The following is a 14,465-nucleotide window of genomic DNA, read 5'->3' as shown; positions in this document are numbered from 1 at the left end:
CGTTTGTCGTTTGTTTTTTTGCGTTTTTCTTTGTCGTTTTTGTTTTTTCGTTTGTTTGTCTTTTTCTTTTTGCGTTTGTCGTTTGTCTTTTTGCGTTTGTCGTTTGTCTTTTTGCGTTTGTCATTTGTCTTTTTGCGTTTGTCATTTATCGTTTGTATTCACTTATGATTGTAGGAAAGCTGTTCCTGAACGTTATGGTGTGGTTTTTGGGCTTAGATACCTCCTGCCTGTGTCAGCAGTGAGAAGGAGCCATTGCCCAGATGGTGGGGATCCTTGATGATAGATGCCACCTGCTTGAGGCAGCTCTTCATACTTACAATGTAGGGGAAAGCTGTGCCTGTGATGGACTGGGCTAAGTCCCACCACCTCTCTTCCCTTGTGCAATTAGTCTAAAGAAAGATCCCAACCTGAAACATCACTTTCCCATATTCTCCAGAGATATTTCCTGACCTGCTGAGTTACTCCAGCATTTTGTGTAAATGTAATCTCTGCATCTTGAATTGGAATTGATATGTCAAGGCCATGATACAACCAGATTGGATAGATTCTACAGTACTTCTCTGGAAGACATACTGAATCTCCTAAAACCTCTGAGAAAGTTGGGGCCCTGGACCGCCTTGCGTGTGATAACATCGGGGTGCTGAGCCCACGACAGGTCATCAGATATGTTAAGGCCAAGGTAGTTGCAGCTGCTAACTCTGTCTACCACTGAACCATTGGTGGAAATTGGTGTGTGGTCACCTGACTTCCCTTTTTGAAGTCAATTATTATTTCCTTGGTCTTGTTGGTGTTGAACAAGAGGTTGCTTTTACAGCACCGTGCAACAAGATGTTCTGTCTCTCTCCTGTATGCCAACTCATCACCACCCATGATTCAGCCTACAACAGTGGTGTCTTCGGCAATTTTATAGACAGCATTGGAGATGTGTTTAGCCACACTATCAGGGGTGTAAAGGGAGTAGAGCATGGGGGTAAGCATGGAGCCTTGCAGTGCATGTGTCAATGGTGAGTGAAGAGGAAATCCATTACCTATTCATGAAACAATTCAAACTTTGACTGTTTCACAAACTCTTGGTTGATCTTCCATCTATTGCTCTCCTAAACCTGAACTCAGACAAAACCATGCTGGTCCTCATGACTTGAATCAAATCCAATTCACCCATCGCCACGACGAGATTTGACCTATGATCAGATTTGGTTTGTTAACGCATCAGTTTTTAAATTCTCCTACTGTTTTCAAATCCCTCTGTGCATTCATCCGTTCGTGTCTGTGACCTTCCCATTTACAGCTCTCTGGGTTTTATGCCTCGCATTAATTCTGGTTGTGTGCTCAGCTTAGATTGTTATTGTATATTGTCTATATTCCCCACAATGCCCTTATGTCCTGAGACTGTGGAAATTCTGCATGTCTCCAATGATTCTTACTAACTTCTACAGATGCGCCATAGAAAGCACAGACAAAGTTGGGTTGTATCACAGATTGGTTTGGCAGCAAGAAATTGCAGAGAATTGGAGATTTAGCATAGTCCATCAGACAGACCAGACTCCCCACTACTGATTCCATCAGTACTTCATGCTGCCTTGGAAAAACAGCCAGCTTAATCAAAGACTTATCCCCTGTTCCTGTTGGGCAGAAGGTACAGAAGCTTGAAAGCACGCACCACCAGACTCAGGAACAGTTTCTTCCCCTCTGTTATCAGGGTTCTGAATGGACCTTCCATAAACTAGCATTCAATCCGATTCACCTCTACCACATTCTTGACATTGGATTTTGTCTCTCGAACTGATGCACTGCAAAAGAACTATGTTCTGCATTCTGTATCTTCCCCTTTGCTTTATCTATTGTATTTCAGTTTGACTTGATTGTATGTATGTATAGTATGTCTGATCTGATCGGATTGCACGCAAAACAAAGCTTTCCACTGTACCTTTGCACACGTGATAGTAATAAACCTAAACCTTCGGACACAAAGTTCCTCAATCTCATTAAATTAAACTCTCTCAAAATTTCTCTGCCATGGTAACATTCTCTCCTCTCCTGTGATGTTCCTAAAATCTTCCAATTTTACATAGCCCTCAGCAACCTCTAGTAAATGTGGTTTAATTTTATTTGATTTTAATCATGCTCCTGTTCATATGAAGGTTCATGTATATAATAGTCGCCACTTACGTGAATTTTAGTAAATGTTTATACCCATAACATCTCTTCAGAAACATTTCAAAGCCATACACTTCAAGATAGCAATTGCAAAATACATGGCTCCAAATTTGTTGAGATTATAGTGTGTGTTAAAACATGCATCGCTGAATTTTGCAATATTTGTTTATTTAGTTGTTGCAGTACAACCAAAGTATTCAGAAGTTTCATTACAATGAACTGAAATGTAGCAAAGCAGCAGCAGCATGAAATAAATTGCATCTATTAAATGTGAACAAGTTTGGAATTAGATCTACTCCTGTGAATGTCACCCATATATTCACACATTATAACTGAAGTTTCAATGGATATGAAATGAACCTGTACATCCATTGTTGATCCAAAATAAAGGCACAATGTGCACTACCTGCTTCTGCATGGTTCTGCAACATCAGAGAAAGGTGGCCTTAAAAGCATCTTGATCAATTGAAGCGTTTCCTCATGCTTTGAATAATGATGTTTCCATTATTAACAATAAAGCAATCCATAAAATCAACTAAACATTCAGAAATGTAATGGATACAGAATACAATATGCAGATTCAGTTTTCAGAAATGCTCAAAATATTCCATCACAATTCATACCTTCCAATTAATTGCTGTAGGAGGAACTATAACTATCCCTCATTCAGTACCCAAATTGAGAATGATCGAGAAAAGAGAGAATGATTACAATTTGTGTGGTGTTGCAGTACTTTAATTTAAAATTCACATTTGACTTTTAATACATATCCAATGAGTGAATTATCTCAATCGGTGCTCACTGAATCACATGGGAATTTGCAGTGCAGGATTCTTTGATTTCGGAATTGTTGTGTGGCAGAGCCTCTGTTTGCAACTGTGACAAAACACAACGCCAAGTCATTAGCCTTGGATGTTTTTACATTTGTGACAGGATGCTTTTCGTGTGAATGGGAACAACAGCTGAAGTTAATGAAGATGAAAGAGGAGGAGGAGGACAGCATAGCGTACACAGTGTATTCACTCAGTCATCACCACTGGCATTTAGGTGCAATTGTGGGAAATACTTAGTTGAATTAAAGACAATACCAGATATTGTTTGATTGGAGATTATAGCCATTAAGTGTGTGCCAAGTACAGGACAATGTATCCTTCACTTGACCCACTCCTTCACTTCACTGAACATGGACCATTCCCACCCCTGTCCTGACCACAGCTAGGTTTGGGCAAGAGATCCCGGGTGGCTGCAATAGGAGGACAACAGACAGGAAAAGGCTTCTGGACTGGGTGACCATCATGGTATTTATGAGCAAGTGAGGGAAATGCCACACACAACAAAGAAATAAACACGTTGAACAGGAGTTTCAGCAACTGTAATGTATTTGGAAGGGGAAAGGGCAATCCAGTTATTCTGCCAGTTGGATGTTTTTTTAATTTTTTTAATTTGTTTTTTAAAGTAATGAACCGTGTAAACATAAAAGTAATACCTATGAACAAAAACATGACCTCAGTTCTTTCAAAGACATGGGCAGCAACTTTATCATGTAAACAAAGCAATCATAACTTTTTAAATCACCTGCACTGATTGAACAATAACTATTTCTGCATCAGTCGCAGTCAGCCTCCCCACACCTGCTTTAGTTGAGCATCATCCATCATTAATGAGAGGGGGAATTAATATCTCCCTTCACACTCATTGGAATTCCCAACAATGACTCTCTTCATCAATATCCTGGGGGTCAGACAGTGAGTGTGCTCGCCATTGACCAGAAACCCATGGACCAGGTGCATAAATGCTGTGGCCCACTTTGCAGGATGGAGGCGATGGCACAGCGGTAGAGTTGCTGCCTTACAGCTAATGCAGTGCCGGATACCCGGGTTTGATCCTGACTACGGGTGCTGTCTGTACGGAGTTTGTATGTTCCCCCTTGACACGCATGGGTTTTCTCCGAGATCTTCAGGTTCTTCTCATACTCCAAAGATGTACTGGTTTGTAGGTTAATTGGCTTGGTGTAAATGTAAATATTGTCCCTAGTAAATGTACTATGGTGTCAATGTGTGGGGATCGCTGGTCGGTGCGGACCTGGTGGGCCGAAGGGCCTTTTTAGTATCTCTAAACCAAAAACTAAGGCTGCAGTTACTAGTTCAAGCCTCCTTGAACAATTTGGGCTGCACAGTGGAGCTCCAAGTGCACCCAAAACCCTCAGTAGCACCAGAACACTGACACTCCACCCATTTACTAAAACATCTACCTCCTCAGCAGCAGAATATGGTGGCTATAGCTGGTCTTGGCTGCAAAATAGTCACACAGCACAGAAACAGGCCCTTCAGCCTAAATTGCCCTTGTCAACAAAAAGCCCATCTATGCTAGTTCCACTTGCTTGCTATTGCCCCATATCCCTCCTGTCCATGTACCTGTTTAAATGTCTTTAAAATGTTGTTATAGCACCTGGCTGAACTACTTCTGACAGCTCATTCCATAAACCCACCACCCGTGTGTGAAAAGGTTTTCCCTAAAGTTCCAATTCAATCTTTTCCCTCTAGCGTTAAACCCACAACTTCTGATTCCCCAACTCTGGGTAAAAGACCCTATTCACCCTATCTATCCATTCATGATCTTATACATGATCACCCATTAACCTCCTGCGCTCCAAGGAGCAAAGCAAAAAAGTGGAAACTTTAGGCCCAATAGCCTGACTTCAGTGGTTATTAAGATGAGGGAATTGAAGGCTTTGTGCCCAAGTGTGCAGATGATACGAAAATTGGGGCAGGTCATGTAGAGAAAGCAGGGACTCTACAGATGGACGGACATGTTGGGAGAGTGGGCAAAGAAGTGGCAGATAGGATACAGCATATCAAAGTGTGGAGTCACATATTTTGATGGTAGGAATGAAGGCGTAGACTATTTTTTAAATGTGGCGAGAATTCAGAAAATGGAGGTGCAAAGGGACTTGGGAGTGCTGGTGCAGGATTCCCAAAAAGTTAATTTGCAAGTCCAATCGGTAGTAAGGAAGGCAAATGCAATGCTAGCATTTATTCCAAGAGGACCAGAATATAACAACAGGGGTATAATGCTGAGGCTTTATAAGGTGCTGGTCAGACTCCATTTGGAATATTGTGAGCAGTTTTGGGCACCATATCTGAGGCTACACTGGCAATGGAAAGGGTCCATGAGAGGTTTACAAGAATGATCCCAGGAATTATTGGGTTAACAAATGATGAGTGTTTGACGGCACTAGGCCTGTACTCTCTGGAGTTTAGAAGGATGAGGGGGAAACCTCATTGAAACTTATCGAATAGTGAAAGGCCTGGATCGAGTGGATGTGGAGAGGAAGTTTCCACTAATGGGAGAGTCTAGGATCGGAGACCACAGCCTCAGAGTAAAAGGATGTACCTTTAGAAAGATGATAAGAAGGAATTTCTTTAGTCAGAGGGTGGTGAATCTGTGCAATTCATTGCCACAGAAGGCTGTCAATTAATATTAAGTCAATGGATAGTATTAAGGTGGAGATTGATGGATTCTTGATTAGTTTAGATGTCAGGGGCTATGGAGGAGAAGGCAGGAGAATGGGGTTGAGAGGGAAATATACATCAGCCACGATTGAATGGTATAGTAGGTTTGATGGGCGAATGGTTTAATTCTGCTCCTCTAACATGAACTTTTATTCACTATTTCCCTCATGATTTTATACCATAAGATCATCCCTCAGCCTGCAGTGCTCTGAGGAATAAAGTCCTAACCTGCCCAATCTCTCCCTATATCTCAGGCCCTCAAGGCCTGGCAACATTCTCGTAAATGTTCTCTGCATTCTCTCCAGCTTAACAACATAGTTCCTGTAGCAGGGTGACCATAACTGAACACAATACTCCAAGTGCATCTTCACCAACATCTTGTACAACTGCAAAATGACATCCCATTCAATACAAATGAAGGTCAATATAACAAAAGCCTTCTTGACCACCCAAAGCAACAGTGTTCCACTTTCAGGGAACTAGATACCTGCACTCCTACATCCCTCTCCTATGTAACACTCTCCTGAGCCCTTCCAGTCACTGTGAATGTCCTGCCTTGGCCCATTTTGCATCCAGTTTAATCTTTATCAATAAAGAAAATATCAGAAAATATGCTGAAGCCAATATGCTCACTTACCTTTCGAGCTTCTAAACTCTTAGCCTGGATTTAAGTTGTCTTTCCAAACCGAATGTTGAAATTTCCACTGAATGTAACGTTGAATGTGATCTATGAGAGACATATAAATATATAGAAAACAGACTCCTCCTAAAGATATACGAGACAAGAGGGAGATATGGTTTGTAACTAAAATAAACTCACTGTCATTGAAACGACATATTAGAAAACATTGTAATTATTTTCGGTATTCTCAATGTATTATGTTCCAAAAGACTGCAATGTTAAATAGAGAGAAGGGCGGCATAGTAGCACAGCTGGCAGAGCTGCTGCCTCACAGCGCCCATGACCCATGTTCAATTCTGACTATAGTTGCTCTGTGTGTGAAGTTTGCTTGCTCTCCATGTGACCACAAGCGTTTCCGCCGGATCCTCCAGTTTCTTTCCACATCACAAAGATGTGCATGTTTGTAGATTAATTGGCTTCTGTAAAATTGAGTGTGTGGATAACATAGAACAAGTGTGAACAAGTAGTCAATGGTCAGCGTGGACTCGGAGGGCCCAAGTCTAAAGTTAGTAGCGCACATCTGTATATTTACAGCATTAATCATGGGGAATGTAAAATGCTCCACTTACACTTACAGAACATTTTGTATACCTGCGGTCCCGTGCCAAATCTTACATTCATGATTGCATGGTTGGATACTTTGAGAAAGATCTTTAAAGTATTTGTGTATCTTACCCTGTTACTTTTCAGTGAGAATGATGCATCGCTCTCTCCATGGTGAGCAACTAACGACAATGTGCTTTGATCTGTTTCAAAAAATGTTTACAGATTAAATCAGAGAAACCAAAAAAAATCAACTAAAACAAAACTTTATTTTCACCAAAAGTTTGCAATTAATACCTTGCAAGTACTAATATTCCCCTTATCCTGTACCTGCACTTTGTGGACGACTTGATTGTAATCATGCATAGTCTTTCCACTGGCTGGATAGCACGCAACAAAAAGATTTTTCATTGTACCTCGGTACATGTGACTAAACTAAACTGAGAGCTGGTTGCCAGGACGAAGGGAAGTTTATCATATGACCAGCCAATAACAAATAACACTTGTTGTGCCCATAGAAAACTTTGTGTTGAAGTAGCTACGATACATTTCACCGTTTTGAGTTACATAATTTTATCTAATGTAACATTTGTTCCAGAACACAACCCTTGCATAAAGTAAAAAATAGGGTGGCACACTGGAGCAGGTGGTAGAGCTGCTGCCTCTCAGTGCCAGACACCCAGTTTGATCCTGACCTCGGACCTTGTGTGGTTTGCTCATTCTCCCTGCGATCGCGTGTGTTTCTTCAGGATGCTCCAGATCTCCTCCAACATGCCAGACATGTGGATTTGTAGTTTAATTGTACTCTAAATTGCTCCTAAGGTGTAGGTAGTGGACGAGAGAGTGGGATTAGATAGAACTTGTGTGAATGGCTAATTGATGGTCAGAATGCATTCGGTGGGAAGAAGGTCCCGTTTCCATGCTGTATCTTTAATTTAATCAATACCTGTACAATTACAAAGCTCTCAGTAACCTGGGCAGAATTTCAAACCATGACAAGCAAATGCCTGAAGTTGATGGATCTTCCCTGTATATCCTAGGAAGATGACTTCTTGCGATTAATGTGATTGAAATATGTTCTCACTGGGATGTTATAACTGAAAGTCATTTTTTCTGGATTACTACATACTTGGAAGCATGCACAGATCGTAGAGATTTCCTTGCTGAATTAGCTGAAGTCACTGAGACACACTGATTTATAACATTGAGGCAGAGCAAGTTTTACATCTGTTTTACCTATGGCTACAGACACATAGATTCACAACTGAAGGTTAAGATGGGAGATGCCCTCAGTTCTGAACAGTGGGTGTCTTGCTTGTCCTGCCTTGCTGTCTGCCAGGTCACTCCAAACGAGACATAGAAATTGAATTATAGCAGACATTCAGTTATCATGTGTTAATACTGTACATCTGAATCATTTGCAAGCTTTGTTTCCTGGTAAATAATTTTACCTGGTCTTGTCATTGATATGTTTCGAATATTATAATGAATACAGATTTCATCTCTTGCGCAGGTTGGGCAGTCAAAATAGTCAAAAGCAATGCATGATATGCTGTCATCTGCAGGAAACAGGTCAATTGAGATATTATAAAAAGATTTTAAAAGTATGATCTTTAAACATACTTCATTATCCAATGGATGGATTCAGAATCAATACACAAATGAAGAGCCTTTGGGAAAATAATTTAAAAAAATTATTACACATGTCAGAAAACTATTGAAAATGAGCACTAGTTCCAATGTACGTTCTGCCAAATACAATCTACCACTGAAATGGAAATGCAACCATAGGGAAGATTGGATAGTAGCTTCTTTGCCCATTCCTTCAAGTGTTACTCAAAGACAGCAAATTATTCCCTGAGACATTACCGCACACTTACTCCTGCTGTAATTGTCTTGTATTTTAGCAAATGTTACACAATAGATTAAACTGTTTTTCAAATCAAGATAGAGGTTAAATAAAACGAGAAAGCATTCAGATTTACTTAGTTTAACTTACCACTGATACATTTGGGAATTTCCATTTTTCCATTCTGGCAAACTTGTTTTCCAGGAGGTTCCACTTGAAAACCCCGAGGGCACTTAAATTCTATGGCATCACCATGTTTTATATATATTCTTTTCTTAATTTTCCACTTCAAGGATAACGAATTCTTGTCAAAATCTTCTTGTGTCAAAATACAAGGTGCTAAATCACAGGAAAATATTATTAATTTACACTTCCGATTAACAATTTTTAAATAAATAGTATTTTTTCAAACCAAATCAATTCACATAGATAACACCCTGTTTAAAATATTTTATTTCCTTGAGTGAAATACTATTTCTTGCTTTTACAACATTTTTCTCACAGATATCGTCATCATATCATGTAATCAAATTTCAATGAACATAAAGGAAAATATACCATTGGCTTCATGAGCCCACATGTGGACTGTCGAAGTGGAAGCTATTTCCTTCCTAAAAATTGGGATGTTTTGTCCAACTGCCGTGTCCAAATGCACCTGAAGTAGCTGGGCATCACCATGCTTTGAATGATCCATGCCAATCCGCACCTTTTCTGGGCAGGTGGCAGTATGGGACAGAGCAGTAAATGTATTTCCACAAAGAGCTGCAGAAGTAACCAACCATTCATACTCTGCTGAGCAATCATTCAACAGGGATTGTCCATGCACTTGTATAAAGGATATGCACCCCCCCCTTCACCCTCTGTCCCCTCACTATCCTGGCAGGCTCCTATTTCTCCCATCAGTTCCCGCCCCTCCCACTCACACTACTTCTTGCTCCTCTTCACATACTCAGCTCTCATCCCTGTCCCACATTTCCCTTTCACCTCCCCCCTCTTTTCCTCGCACTCTTCCACCTACACCTCTCCTTCCAGCTTTGCATTTCACTAATCTTCTCTTTATCTGACACCCCTTTGTCTCATTTCACCTCTATCCATGGTCTCTTACTCCATCCATCTTCCAATCAACCCTCCCTTCACAGGTATCCACCTATCATTTGCCTGGCTTTGTCCTACTCCCACCTCTCTTGCTTTCTTGCGTAGGGGGGACTAATGAGAATTCAGACTGATGGTTTGAAAGAGGATCCTAACCCAGTCTGTACAATCCATCTCCAGACGCTACCTCGCCTGCTGAGTTCCTCCAGCAGTTTGCCTCATTGTTTTTGCCAACGTGCACATTCTGGAAGTTCCTTCAGATACTAATAAAGATTCATTTCAGGAGTGCCTGGGTGAGGCAGCAGCCAAATCATATTTCCCAACGTGCAGGCTTCTTGAAATTATGCCCATTCAGATTGCCAACCAACAAGCAATGAACTGCTTAAACATTTCAGGATATGCTGCCAAATCTGGTGTAGTAATGGCCACAGCAATAAAACACAAAGCTATTGTACAGAAACCTGGGAGTTACAGTCTCTCAGTGCTTCTATTTTCCCTCTTGCTCTTTACCTGCTTTCTCTTCAATTATTCCCAGTTCTGATGAAAGGTCACTGGTTTGAAACATTGCTCCATTTTGGTCTCTGATGATACTGCCTACCTTGCTGGATGTTGCCAGCATTTACAATTTTACATATTGTACTGAAAGGAAATGCCTGTGGCAGACATTTCACAACTAACCCTCGGTTTTTTAACTTTGTACAACTTGGACTTGATAAATAAAGGATTTTGTGATGCACAGCACTGCATCATTATATCTCCGTGCATCTTTGGAGAAGGTTTCAATGCCAGGTCATTTGCATCACTTAATCACTGTCTTGTCCTCACAATTCCAGCTGTGACGGTTGCCCAATAAATCATTGTTGGTATTAATCACCACAAACTCCTGATTTCCACTGAAGCCAAACTCCAGTAGGATATATGATTCCACAGCTGTGTGTAATACAAGGGGTCAGCACAGATTCACAAGATCAAATCCCGTCATCAATAAGTGCCACAAACTATCAGCAGTGGCAGAAATGTACGGCACCTCACGGCTCCGTAACTCCTACCTCTTTTCCCACAGATGAGCAAGATGAACAAGGTGTTCAATGAGAAATGCTAAAGGACAAGAGTCAAGTCAAGTCAAGTTTATTCGGCACATACACATACGAGATGTGCAGTGAAATGAAAAGTGGCAATGCTCGCGGACTTTGTGCAAAAAGACAACCAAACAACCAAACAAACTACAAACAGAATGGAACAGAATCACATATTCTTTTCCACGTTAAATATTGTGGGTGGAAGGAAAAAGGGAGAAAACAGCAATTTTTAAAAAAAGCAGTAAAGTGGTACAGTAAAAGCTAGTCTCTGGTGAGATTGGAGTTTACAGTCCGAATGGCCTCTGCGAAGAAACTCCTTCTCAACATCTCCGTTCTCACAGCATGGCAATGGAGGCGTTTGCCTGACCGTAGCAGCTGGAACAGTCTGTTGCAGGGGTGGAAGGGGTCTCCCATGATTTTATTGGCTTTGGAGTTGCACCTAGGTTGGGAATGAGTTTCCAACTGTCCAATCTGTACCACAGGAGGACGAGTGTTTTAGCCTGACAAGAAATATCTAAGCACAGGATCTCAAGACAGAGCGATAGATATATTACATTTGAACCGGATGACAACAGCTATCATTCCACAAGTGCACTGCATGGTTCACATCAAACAATAAAGGCAAATGTCAGTTGGTGGCGTTGAGGAGACACTGAGACTTGACACTTGGGAAAATACTGTAGATGTTGGAAGGGAACTTGTAATCAAGATGTCACAATGTGCCCAGGATTGAGAGGCCATTGTGAATGATTTACAGAAAGCAAAATCCTGTTGATGTTCCATGATTTCCAACCAAGAGAACAACTGTTCATCGAGCAGTGGTTTATGCACTATCAGTGGTCAGGTGGTTTTTGGAGAGGCAACGACGTAATTTCAAGAGTTGTGCAATTTGCTGTGATGCTCATGGAGAGATTTTGGTTTCTGATTGTGTATTGTGCAAGAGTACAAGGTCACTTGTCTGCGGATTCCTAACAACTATAGTCAATTTTTGATCATCTGTCATTGATTGGTTTAGATGTCCTGTGGGTCCCACATCTGGTTCAATCATGAGATACGAAGGTGAAGCGAGTTCCAGAGGGTCAGAGGAGTGTGTAGCCACACCAGGGTACAGAATGTGGCTGGGTTGGGGGCTGGACTGTGGGCTGTGGTCAAAGCTGGGGCCAGCAGCCCACAGGTATCAATACCTGGCAACGTTTGTGGCTGCATAAATCCGCGCTCTCTTTACACTCACCAGTTCTCACTGGACAATTTACTCAACACCATGTGTTTGGGTCTAAATAGGACCAATGTCCAATAGTCCAGAAAATTCACCAGTCCAGCACCAAAGTGCCATGGGTGCGTGATTATTTGAGTTTCACTGCAGAGAGAAATTCCATTTGATAGACACAAAATGCAGGAGTAACTTAGAGGGTCACGCAGCATCTGTGGACAAATGGAATAGGTGATGTTTTGGGTTGGAACCCTTCTTCAGACTGAAAGATAGAGAAGGCTAGAACAAAACTGGGCGGCAACAGAAGACCTCAGGAAGAGTGGAGTCCATAATGGCCCATTGTTGGATGGAGAAGATATGCTAACACCAGGGACACAGGGATGGATGCAAACAGTGAAACTAGAAGGACAACAAGGGTGGGGGAGAAATAGTCATTCAGAGGGAGAAATGCAGGAGTCATTTGAAACTAGAGAAATCAAAGTTCATACCGCTGGGATATTAGCTGCCCAAGCACAATAGGAGGTGCTCGTCCTCCAATTTGCATGTGGCCTCACACTGACAGAAATTGTGTTTCATTGTTCAAAGGTTATTTGACAGTTTTAGCAGAGTTTTGCCCTATTATTGCATAACATGTCACATTCCAAAGCTGATGGATAAGTCCAACTGTAGTTTAATGTGGAATCTAAGGCCTCCACTGGATTCAAATACTATCTGCAGACAAATAATGACCAGTCAATTGTAAAGACCTCCTGGAGGACTTGCTTTTAAAGTTAAAGGATGTGTACATTAAAAGACCTTTCAAACTAAATAATAATAATAATAATAATAAAACACTTTATTTCAGACTCAGATCCAGACAGGGGAGAACATTACACAAAAATACATTGCATATAAAAACACTATAAAATACATGTAAAATCTTACTATTTCTCTTATAAAAGCATCATAAATTATATGTATTAAAAAAACCACAATACATGATTTAAAATCCAGAATTTAAAAAAAAGATCTGTGTCCTTCAACGAGACCACCATACCAGTGTCTCCAGAACTGGGATTCGTAGCGTGTAGTGCTAAACCTTATGTTTGAAAAAGCTACGATAATTACATTTTTAGAGTTATTTATCCTGCAAATGAATGTATACAAATTGTAGGAAACTCATTATAGGAAAGCACCATGGTAAAATTAACCACACTAATGGGGCAATCTCCACAGTTTTATTGAGAGATAAGACTTTGCCTTCCATCACAGTGAGGAGGAGATTCACTGTGATGGATGTTCGTGTAAATTGTGTTGTGTCTTGGTTCTTCTTCTTTGTATGACTGCAGAAACCAAATTTCGTTTGAACCTCTGGGTTCAAATGACAACAAATAAATTGTATTGTATTGTATTGTATTGTATTGTACTTGTTGTAATAATTATTAAGGTTTAGAACTGACATTAAATATTACTTACCAAGACAACGTGGAGATTTGGACCATTTCCCACCAGAACAGGTAACACGTTCATTTCCCTCCATGATGTAGTAATCCTGACACTGATATGTTACAGTCTGACCAGGACGAAATGGTGGAAAATCAAATCCCAGTATGTCTCCATCCTTTAATGGAGGTGGCATTTCTATACACCCTTGTTTTGGATCTATTGAATGAATTACAAGTATAACTTTATTCTATAATTTACACTACAACTAAATAAAGTCGTAAAACTTTATTAAATTCAAAAATCAGTTCTCATCGTATGAGCTTGGCAGTAACTTCTCAAGTAATCAGCAGGCAACAAGTTTCAAGGCTTCTTACATGTATGTGCTAAATAGTTGATATATCATGGCCAGAAGACTGCGGCTGTTATCAATTAATTACGTTTATTCTTATCCATTGCAAAGTACCCAAGACCGGAAGTGGCGGCGCTGGTGAACGGCTGCGGCTCGCCTGCAGTCCGTTTGCTTTTACTTTTTTGTGTTGTTTTTTTTTGTTTTGCCTAGTTAAGTTTTTGGTTTTTAGGTTGTGTTTATGTGGGTGGGGGAGGGGGTGGGGGGTTGAAACGGGGCTTGCTGCTGTCTCTCCCTTCGGGGGAATGCGACTTTCTTGTCGTATCCCCCTTCTCTGCCTCCGGCTGCGCTGAGGCCTAATGGCGGAACTGGCGACCTCGAGACTCCGGAGGCAGAGCCGGTCAGGACTTGCCCTGAGCTCGCTCCCGTCAGGGCGGCTTGGCTCGGGGCTGGAACGGCGCTCCCGTGAGGAGCTGTTATGCCCCCGTGAGGGCGGCCTGGCGCGGGGCTGAGACTCTCCTGTGAGGGGCTGTGGCGCTCCCGTCGGAGCAGCCCGGCCTGAGGGAGGTA

The 14,465-nt window shown here is 41.3% G+C and overlaps 1 protein-coding gene across 2 annotated transcripts in view; it reads right to left on the bottom strand.

The window, feature by feature from the left end:
• Nucleotides 1-2,308: 2,308 nt before the first annotated feature.
• The window catches only part of LOC129701269 (complement factor H-like), a 46,278-nt gene continuing 34,121 nt past the window's right edge, over nucleotides 2,309-14,465 (bottom strand). For both annotated transcript variants that reach the window (XM_055642416.1, XM_055642417.1), the window contains 6 exons: nucleotides 13,580-13,765; nucleotides 8,894-9,082; nucleotides 8,346-8,453; nucleotides 7,027-7,097; nucleotides 6,307-6,396; nucleotides 2,309-3,033 (listed from right to left, as the gene is read on the bottom strand). In XM_055642416.1, the coding sequence (XP_055498391.1) occupies nucleotides 6,337-6,396; nucleotides 7,027-7,097; nucleotides 8,346-8,453; nucleotides 8,894-9,082; nucleotides 13,580-13,765 (614 nt within the window). In that variant the 3' untranslated portion in view covers nucleotides 2,309-3,033; nucleotides 6,307-6,336. The remainder of the gene's footprint in view (nucleotides 3,034-6,306; nucleotides 6,397-7,026; nucleotides 7,098-8,345; nucleotides 8,454-8,893; nucleotides 9,083-13,579; nucleotides 13,766-14,465) is intronic.

Source organism: Leucoraja erinacea, chromosome 10 (genome assembly GCF_028641065.1).
Source record: "Leucoraja erinacea ecotype New England chromosome 10, Leri_hhj_1, whole genome shotgun sequence".
NCBI lineage: Eukaryota > Metazoa > Chordata > Chondrichthyes > Rajiformes > Rajidae > Leucoraja > Leucoraja erinaceus.
The sequence above is the reverse complement of the archived record's forward strand: the minus strand, read 5'-3'. Positions and strand labels throughout refer to the sequence as shown.